Source organism: Zalophus californianus, chromosome 13 (genome assembly GCF_009762305.2).
Source record: "Zalophus californianus isolate mZalCal1 chromosome 13, mZalCal1.pri.v2, whole genome shotgun sequence".
NCBI lineage: Eukaryota > Metazoa > Chordata > Mammalia > Carnivora > Otariidae > Zalophus > Zalophus californianus.
The window spans coordinates 33,474,491-33,484,699 of NC_045607.1; the positions used below are offsets into that span (position 1 = coordinate 33,474,491).

At 43.8% G+C, this 10,209-nt stretch overlaps 1 protein-coding gene across 1 annotated transcript; it reads left to right on the forward strand.

The window, feature by feature from the left end:
• The first annotated feature begins 4,981 nt into the window (after window positions 1–4,981).
• LOC113934779 (60S ribosomal protein L12-like) lies at window positions 4,982–5,575 on the forward strand. Its single transcript, XM_027616329.1, has 2 exons — window positions 4,982–5,147; window positions 5,247–5,575. Exons 1-2 carry the CDS (start codon window positions 5,037–5,039, stop codon window positions 5,532–5,534), a joined length of 399 nt encoding a protein of 132 aa, XP_027472130.1. The 5' UTR covers window positions 4,982–5,036; the 3' UTR covers window positions 5,535–5,575.
• The last annotated feature ends 4,634 nt before the right edge of the window (window positions 5,576–10,209 follow it).

The window sequence follows — 10,209 nt, forward strand, 5'->3', positions numbered from 1 at the left end:
GAGGAAGCGGCAATGGGCAGTCACTGGAGCATGTCCCTGGCTCCACTGAGAGACAAGTCAAGTGTCCCCTGGAGCCCTGGCCACCCCTCTTTCTTAGTACCTCCTTGGGTATCCACTCACCTGTGACATCTAGGTCAGGAGCAGTGCTGGAGAGGGTGTTCTGTGCAGCCACGTGCCCTGGGATCCCCATGCTTGGCTTCACCCAGGGGCTGTGGGGCTTGGATGCCATTTCTGAGCTCTTGGGCAGCTAGGCCAGTCTCCTGGGAGACATCTCAGCCTTGGGTCCTTCAGGCTGGTGGAGCACTGGTCTGGAGACTCTTCTCCTGGTTGCTCTCTGGGGGCATTTAATTTACTGGGGATCCGAGGACCTATAGTATTATGTCTCATTTTGTTAGTCGTGAGTACTCCCTGCCTTATGTCTATTTCCTTTGGAATCTAAACCACGTAGAACAATGAGAAGATCCCAAAGAAAAGAGTTGGAGAACCTGGATTTTGTCTCAACTTTGGTTCCCACTGTGGTGTGTCCTGGGCAAGGTGCTTCCCTTCACTGGAACTTAGCTTCTGAGGTTGAGACATACATCACCGGGAGGCAAGTTCAAAGATACCCCTTTCTTCCCAACCACAGATAAGAAGGCAGCTCATGAGAATATAAAGACCACTGGATTCTGAATAAGGAGACTTCTGTGACCTTTGGCAAGTTGCCTAACCTCACAGAGACTTATTTTTCCCATCCATAAAATGGGGATAGCATATACTGTCCAGCCCACCTCCTAGGTGGTTGGGGGCTCTGGAGATGTCATAAATGTCAAAGTGCCTACTAAGTATGAGGGAGGTGACAGTGATCCCAGCTTTAAGTATCTACACTTAAAATCATTAAATCAACTAATATTTTCCAAGCACCTACCACATTCACAGCAATGCATTGACTGCTAAGACATACAGATATATATCCAAGGATTTAGAACTGGAGGTCCCTGGGCCTTTTGCTTTCTAAAAATCGCAAGTATAATAATCCTTAGATACCATTGTTATAATCACCCAGAATAAGTTTCCAGAGGGCTGAGAAAAGTCAGAGAACATGTGGAGGGGATGTGAAACCAGGCAGAGGGGCAGAGTCAACCATCACTGAGGGCCCACTGGGTGCTATGTATGTGTGATGTCCTTCAGTCTTCATGACAACCTCCAAAAGACAGGTGGCCAGTAGCGCAGTCCACAGGCAAGGAGACTGAAGTGGTGGGAAGCAGGACGTGGGTCCACACCCTGCGGATTCCCCAGCTCTGATGCTCTGGTGGACTGACTGACTTGTTCATCCCTGCTTTCCTTTACTCCACAAATATTTGTTGTGCTGACATTTGAACAGAGGGATTTGATTTTTTTGTCTGAGCCTCACTTTTTGCTTCATCCTCACCAGGCTCCTCAAGCTGGCTGGGTCTTTCCTGTCTTGCAAGGAGACATGTCAGACATCAGCCTGGGTGCAGGCTCCATGAGCCTGGTCAGCATCAGGAAGTGAAGGGAGGGAGCTGTTTGCTGGAGCCCAGCAAGGAAAGGGGGTGGTCGAGGGTGGACTTTGACCCCACCCTCAGTAATATCACTACATTTCTCAAGATCCTTGCTAACGTGGTTGGGGGATTTGTAACACTGAATGAAGCTTCTGTTTAGAAATGAGAAGATTTTTGTGGTGAGGAAAATGCTGGGTTTCAGTGTGGCAGAGTTCTTGCCCACGAAGGGGTAGGGCATGTAGTGGGAAGGGCAGAAGACCTGAGTTCAGTCCCACTTTGACAACCTACTGAACGTATGACCTTGGACAAGTCACTTTGTCTGTCAGAACCCCATTGTCTCATCTGTGGAGGTACTCGTGTGCAGGTGGTTATGTAATTTCACATATAAAGACTTGGATTATCTGGTACAGAAAAAGGGCTGCATAAATGTTATCTGTAGGCGGGATGAGAGTTCAGTGTGGCTGCCATCATGTGAGGCAAGAGATAATGACAACTTACACTGTCCAAGCTTCAACTCTACTTTGGGGTCAAAAGATTATAAGAATCTCTGGCAGTTTAGTAGCAGATTTATTTTTTGTGTAGCGAGTCACCCATTCATATTCTGTCCATGCTGTAAGGACCTATAGAGGTCATGAAGCTGCAGGGTCATAAATTATAAAGATAACAATGATAATAATATACTAATGAGCATTCACTGAGCCCTTACATATGCCAGGCACTGGACTAGGCATCACATGTACATTTTCTCATTTAATTGTCACATCGTCCTTATTAAGTAGATATTAACATGATTCCCATTCCTCACCTTCAGGTGAGTAAGCCGAGGCACAGAGAAAATAAGCAACTTGCTGTGTCCGTCTTAGCAGGAAACGAATCAAGCAGTCTAGTTCAAATAGAGAGACTTCAATGAAGGGACTATTTACAGGGGAGTAACAGCATTAAGGGGATAAACAAGAGATGTTGAGAAACCCAGAGGCTAGCCACAGTGGCAAGGGGCAAAAAGAGGGAGTAGAGTCACTAGTGTCCAGGGAGGGTTGGGACTTCGGCGGAGGGTCACCCTGCAGGAGCCATAGTCTTGAAGAGCTGCCATAGTCTTGAAGAGCTACTGCCCTACTCTAGGTGCCCATGTGGGGGAGCATGATGGGGCTACCCAGTGGTCGCCTTGATGCCTTGTACAGCCAAACCCTCCCGGAAGCCAGCCAGCAAGGGAGCCTGGGAGATGTAGTCTGCAGGGTCAGCTTCTCAGGACACAGAGCAGGACAGAAAAGGGCTGGGACAGGATCAAGGAATAGGAATGGTGCACATGGAAAACAGTCAGCACATTTGCCTGAAGCCACTGTGCTAACAAGAAAGCTTGGTCTAAATGCTTAACAGGACCTGGCAGGTCACATGAGGACAGGAGGGGACTGTCATGAGCAAGTCACCATGCCCCATCTGGAGAGGCATGCTACTGTTCATTTCCACCTACTTGTTGCCATCTGGAAAGGGAGACTCAGTGTTGCCAAAGTTTCTCATTTTTTAAGAGAAGCTGAAAATATGGATTTTAGTATAATGCCTTTCATTCTTAACTATTGGCAAATAATTCTAGCTTAAAATCATACTGGTAAATGGATAAAGAAACTGTGGTACACCCATACAATGGAATCTTACTCAGCAATAAGGAGAGATATACTAACAAGTCATAACAAGACATGGGGGAAACTTAAATGCATATTGCTGAGTAAAAGAAGCCAGTCTGAAAAGGCTACGTACTGTATGATTCAAAGCATATGATATTTTAGAAAAGACAAAACTTTATAGACAATGAGAAGATCAGTGGTTGCCAAGGGTTTGGGGGAAGGGAGAGTATGAATAGATGAAACACAGGGGATTTTTTTAGGGCAATGAAACTATTCCTATACAGCTATAATAGTGAATACATGATGTTATGCATCTGTCATAACCCATAGAACTGTACAAAGACCAAACCCTAATATAAATTATGCTCTTTAATCCATAATAATAGGAATATGTTGGTTCATCAGTTGCAACAAAAGTACCGTATTAACACACGATGTTAATAATAGAAGAAACTGTTGAAGTAGAGGTAGGGAGAGGAGGCATATGGGGACTCTCTACTTTCCACTCAATTTACTAAAAGTAAGGGCTCTTTTAAAAAATACTGAAAGTGCCCTGTGGGCCAAATATAACACATCTGCTGCATCTAGCTCTGAGTTTGTGACTTCTGACCTAATCCAACATCCTCATTTTACAGATGGGAAAACTGAGGACCAGAGAAGGGAAGGGGCCCTGCCCGCCTACAAAACGAAGTGAGAGCAAGGCTTCCCATATCAGGTTGCTGAGGATCTTCCCAACAAAGCAAGAGGCCCTCCTCCCTCCCCTGCCTGGGGTCTGCTGCTTGTGGAAGAAGAGGCAGCTGAGGGCAAAGGCCAGTCAGAGCTTTGGCTCTGGTTAGGCTAGTTGAGCTGAAATGCCCCAGCAGGTCTTGAGAGTCTCTAAGAGCCCAGATGCTCTTAGTGTCCATGTTTATTTAGCCAGAGACTAGGCTCCCTCCCAGCCTGGCCTGGATCAGACTCACTGAATTGGTTGCAGAAAGGAGTGGATGCTTGTGACCCTTGTATGTGCCTTAGAGCAAGACAAGACTCAGCAGTTAGGAGTAGCAACCTGCAGGGCCCAAGCCTGGAGCTCAGGGACCGTTACAATAACATCAGACAGTTGAGGAGGGCTGGATGATTTATATATACTCTCTCTCTCTCTCTCTCTCTTTCTCTCTCTCTCTCTCTCTCTCTCTCTCTCTCTCTCTCTCTCTATATATATATATATATATATATATATATATATATATATATATATATATATACATACTCTGTCTCCTCTAATTCTTTTCTTCCCATCAGGGCTATGAAGCAGGTAGGACAGAGGTTATTATTCTGGTTTTGTGGATGAATAAACAGATGAAGGAGGTTAAGTGAGTGTCTTACATCAACACAGCCAATGAGTGGGAGAGCAGGCATTTGAACCCAGACCTTCTTTTAAATACCAAGAATTACCAGGGTGCTTGGGTGGCTCAGTCAGTTAAATGTCTGTCTTCGGCTCAGGTCATGATCTCAGGGTCCTGGGATTGAGTCCCACCTCAGGCTCTTGCTCAGCAGGGAGCCTGCCTCTCCCTCTGCTTGTGTACTCTGTCTCTCTGTCAAATAAACAAATATAATCTTAAAAAAAAACCAAAAACTGCCTTTGGCTTTCGGCTCGGGGAGGCAAAGGTGCAACTTTCTTTTTTTTTTTTTTTAAAGATTTTATTTATTTATTTGACAGAGAGAGAAACAGCGAGAGGGAACACAAGCAGGGGGAGTGGGAGAGGGAGAAGCAGGCTTCCCGCTGAGCAGGGAGCCCGATGCGGGGTCGATTCCAGGACCCTGGGATCATGACCTGAGCTGAAGGCAGACTCTTAACCATCTGAGCCACCCAGGCGCCCAAAGGTGCAACTTTCTTTGGTCGTCCCGAATCCGGGTTCATCCAACACCAGCCACCTCTGCCATGCCGCCTAAGTTCGACCCCAATGAGATCAAAGTTGTGTACCTGAGGTGCACCGGTGGCGAAGTCGGTGCCATGTCTGCCCTGGCCCTGAAGATCGGCCCGCTGGGTCTGGCTCCAAAAAAGATTGGTGATGACATTGCCAAGGCAACCAGTGACTGGAAGGGTCTAAGGATTATAGTGAAACTGACCATTCAGAACAGATAGGCCCAGATGGAAGTGGTACCTTCTGCCTCTGCCCTGATTATCAAAGCCCTCAAGGAACCACCAAGAGACAGAAAGAAGCAGAAAAACATTAAGCACAGTGGAAATATCACTTTTGATGAGATTGTCAATATTGCCCGACAGATGCGACACCGATCTTTAGCCAGAGAACTCTCTGGAACCATTAAAGAGATCCTGGGGACTGCCCAGTCTGTGGGCTGCAATGTTGATGGCTGCCACCCTCATGACATCATAGATGACATCAACAGTGGGGTGGTGGAATGCCCAGCTAGTTAACTACAAAGGAAAATATTTCAATAAAGGATCATTTGACAACCAAAAAAACAAACAAACAAACAAACAAACAAAAAACCCAACTATCTTTGCCTAAAGACAAAAAGAACTGTTTATAAACACTATTCTAGTTGGTAAATGTGTTTCTCATAGGAGTAGAAGTTAGCCTTCTGGAACTACATGTATATGAGGATTTAACATGTATATGTAGATAATGGGAGCCAGGTTTCTCACTTCCAAGAAGGAATTCACACATGAACATGGGGAAGACTAGACTGAACCCTGTGGGAATAGATTAGAGTTAGAGGTATCACTATGAGTTTTTGCCTCTTTTAATATATATACAAGATAGATAGAGGAACACATGTAGGTATGGGTATACACATGGGTTAGCACACATCTATATTTCCCTGCTCTGTCTGCTGAGGGGGCCTCGAAGCAGTGACACCCCAGTAGCTGTGAGCACACTCAGAGTCCAGACCTTGCTTCCTAGATGCCATTCTCCAATGAAAGGAGCCAACTTCCCCTGGACAAATGGCCAGTTCTAGGACTGAGTCAGGGAAAATACAAGGTGATCCTAAAGCCTAAAGTAGTGTCAGAAAGTAAGGAAGTAGTAAAAAAAAAAAAAAAAAGAAAAGAAAAGAAAACAGTTGGGACATGTCAAAAGGACATGAGGCAACCCAAAAGAGCTTCCAGTGGCTAAAGTAAATACACATAATACTGGATTATAACTTAAAGGATAAAAAAATAAAATATCCATGAGTCCATATTGATATAAATAAATAAGGAAGAAGAGCTAGATCTTCCTTACAAAAGAATTCCAAATAATAAATATAGAAGGAATGAGGGAAATAGAAAATCACCTGTAGAACACCATGGTAATAATTGCAAGATCCACTGATTATGATAAAATCAGTGGGCAAAACCTTAAGGAGAAACAGGGTATTTGTACAGCCTCAAGGGACCTCTCCCCAAATGTGGTAGTTTCAACATAGGTCCACAGAGTCTTTGATATTCCTCCCTCCGGAGGACGGACTGAATTCCTCACCCCTTGAACTCTGAGTGTAGTGCAGGCTGAACTCAGTCACTATCTTCTCTGAGCAGAGTATGGAAAGAGGAAAATAGTACTGTTACAGTGGAGCATCCTGATAGGCACTACCTTAACCAAGTGTTCAGATTTAACTTCACGAGTGATAACGTTATTTATGTCATACCTCTTATGATGCAATGAGGGGGGAACTTCATCTGTGTGACATTCTTCCCAAAAAATGCCTTAGTTCTATCATGTCATGAGAAAACATCAGACAAACCCAATTTGAGGATATTCTACAAAATATCTGAACAGTGCTCTCCAAAAATGTCAAGGTAATGAGGATAAAGGGAGGGGGGGAAGACTGAGAAACTGTCAGATTGGAGGAAAGTGAGGAGACATGGTGACTAAACGTAATGTGCGACCCTGTATTGGATTTTGGAACAACAACAAAAGGAACGTAAGTGGAAAAATTGGTGAAATCTCAGTGAAGTCTGTAGTTTAATGAACAGTTTTATGACACTTTTAATTTCTTAGCTTTGATAATTGTACAATAGTTACTTAAGATGCTAATATCAGGGAAAATTGGTGAACGCTCTATTCTATCTTTTGCAACTCTTCTGTAAATCAAAAGTTTTCCGAAATTGGGGCACCTGGGTGGCTCAGCTGGTTGAGTGTCTGCCTTCGGCTCAGTCATGATCCCAGGGTCCTGGGATCGAGCCCCACATAAAGGGCTTCCTGCTCAGCGGGGAGTCTGCTTCTCTCTCTCTGCCCCTCCCCACTGCTCCTCTCTCTCTCAAATAAATAAATATTTTTAAAAAAGTTTTCCAAAATAAAAAGTTATAAAAACAAAATAAAGTATATTTGTTGCACAAAGATGTTGATAGTCCCCAAGGAAATCTCAAAGCCAATGAGAACTCACCCCTGCTGTATAGTTCTAAAATGTCCACTGTCAAAATTAAGCCTTCAGGTCTCAGATCTGGTTTACTTGATATTAGTCTATATTGATCCTTCTAACAACCAAGAAGGTGAAGTCAGATATTCACTGTAATGCCCATTGTACAGATGAGGGAACCGAGACACAGATTATAGTACCCACCTTCTCACTGAACACATGGGAGGACTGTAGCCCAGAGAAAGGGAGGAGTTTGCTCCTGGTCACACAGGTGAGGGGGCCAGCCCAGGCATAGAGCTTCTGTCTCTCCATCCTTAAAACTATCTTGGCTGCGCTTTCAGGGCAGCTGCAGACAAAGCTTAAATTTGGACTATATGGGAAGGCAAAGGAAAGCAAAGGAGAGTAATTCTCATCTTGCCCCCACCCCCTTCTCACCTTTGAGTTAAGCAATAAAGCTGAAAAGATCCTTCAACAAACAAATCCCTTCTCATTATAGAATCCATGGGCACATCAGCTCTTAGGAAACCTGAAAGGCAAGCTCCTTAGGAAGGAGGGCTGTTCGTACACGCCTGTCCAGGTGCCCTCTTCCCTGTTCACTCTCAAGGAGGCAGAATGTCTGCTTCAGGAGCAACAGCTCACTGGACACTGGGGTTCCCAGACCCCCATGGGCCAGGCCAGCTGGGGCTGGTGGGAGCAGTAGGCTTCCAGGAAGGAACCCTGGCCAAGGCACAGTCTACGCTTACCTATTTCAGAGTTGGATTCATTCTCAATGTTGGAAAATGCTCTGAAGTGTTCGTCGCTGGTGGGAAAAGGCATTTGTGGGGTCAGGCCCGTGTGGGCAATCAGATGAAGATTGTCGCCACGCCAGAGGATGAGCCCTCTTTTTCTTCAAACAAAAAGTGAAGCCCCATTGTCCCTTTCAAACTGTGAGAAAACTGCATTAGTAGGAAATGGTTTTGCTCCTGAAATTGGGACCAGGAACTTTGGGCAAGGTTTTGGCTGTACCAAGAGGTGGAATTGCTTTAGAGAAGGAAAATGTTTGCTTAAGTCATAGAAAGGCAGAGAAAAGACCAAACTCGGGCCATCCTATTTGAGAGATGGAGACTGCTTTCTCCATTTGCATAAACAAAATATTAAAGCTTTTTGTTCGAGAAGCCTATATCTCAGGGGAAAGGAATGCAATCATTCCAGTAATTAACAATTCCCCCCACAACTGTGGTTTGCATCATGCGGGATCTTCTCATTTTGATTTTCTTGGTTCCCAGAAAATGTAGTGTTTCTTCTTCAGGGCCCCATGGCGAAGAGATGGTATTGACAAGAAGACTTTGCGCACCTATGATGTCAGAGTCCAGAGTTTCAACTCTTAGCTGATCAGCTTTTAAGATTAAAAAAAAAAATACAGTATAGTTCAGGGAAAGATTCTGAGTATTGCTGTCGCATCAACCTGGGCTTGAATCCTGGTTCTACCCAATAGCTATGTTACTGATCTCTACAGCATTGGTTAACCTCTCTGTATCTTTGGTTTTTCCTCTTTAAATTGGCATAATAACTCCTCCTTAATGGCATTGGGGGAACTACCACTCCCCCCGCCCTGCAGAAAGTTCTATCATATAGGAGCCACTCAGAAGATATTCTTGTTAAATACCTCTTGACTATCTTCTCTCTTAATTTACTCTTAAGTAGTCTTGTTTTCCAGGGATATGTGTTGACCAATGATTCCCTTTTATTTCTCTCAGATAAGCAAGAACTTATCTCCTCCTGTTCTTTTTTTTTTTATAACTGCCACATGGAGCTATGGAATATAATTTTAATAATAGCTTTCAAAACATGCATATTAACCAGAACTTTATACTCTGAGCAAGCCAATCACAGTATAGTTCTCTTTACCTCTTCTTTGTAGGAATCACCACCATTTTGAGTGTCTGATTAATTGTGAAATGAATTGTTCAATGATGATTTGTCTTACTGGAATGTAAGCTTTATGAAGGTAGGGTTAGTAGGGACAGTGTCTGTCATGTTTATTGTTATAACCCTCATATGAGGTTCTGGCTAGCATGTGTGTGTGTGTGTGTGTGTGTGTGTGTGTGTGTGTGTGTGTGTGTGTGTGAAAGAGGGAGAGAGAGAGACAGGTCCAATAAGTATTTGAATGAACAAATGAATTAATGAATAAACTTTGGAACAAAACCAATCAACAAAAGGAAGATGTTTCTATATTGGAAGGGAAATATTTCACATGATATTATGGAAGATGACACAGTGCATTGGCTTTTACTTAAGTTTTGACTGAATTGCTTATGCCAGTTTAGCCATAAACCATGAGTGATGACTACAGGCATATCACTAGAATTGACAGCTTCAAATCCCAAGTCTGTCACTTCCTACCTGTGTGGCTTTAGACAACTAAGTCCTTTTATACCTCTGGGCCTCCATTTTTCAGCCATAAAATGAAAAATAATCTTTATCTCAGGGCTTTGCTGTGAGTCTTACAGATAATATAAATGATGCTGTAACAAAGTGCCTGGCACATTGGACATGTTTGGCAAAGACAGCACCTTTGAGAGGTACTACAGTATAGTGGTTAAGAACATAGCTTTTGGGGTCATAGTGCCTGGGTTCAAATCCTGATTGCATTATTTGTTAGCTGTGTGACTGCGCAAGTTACCTAACCTCTTTGTGACACTTTTCTTCTCATCTACAAAATGGAGAGGATGATGATGATGATGTTGAGGATGAGGATGATACCACCTACCTTT

Excerpts from the sequence above, each read along its gene's own strand:
- LOC113934779 (XM_027616329.1), top strand. The coding sequence starts at position 5,037 with ATGCCGCCTAAGTTCGACCCCAATGAGATCAAAGTTGTGTACCTGAGG. Across the intron at positions 5,148-5,246 it reads AGATCGGCCCGCTGGGTCTG|ATGGAAGTGGTACCTTCTGC; the intron begins GCTCCAAAAAAG and ends AGATAGGCCCAG.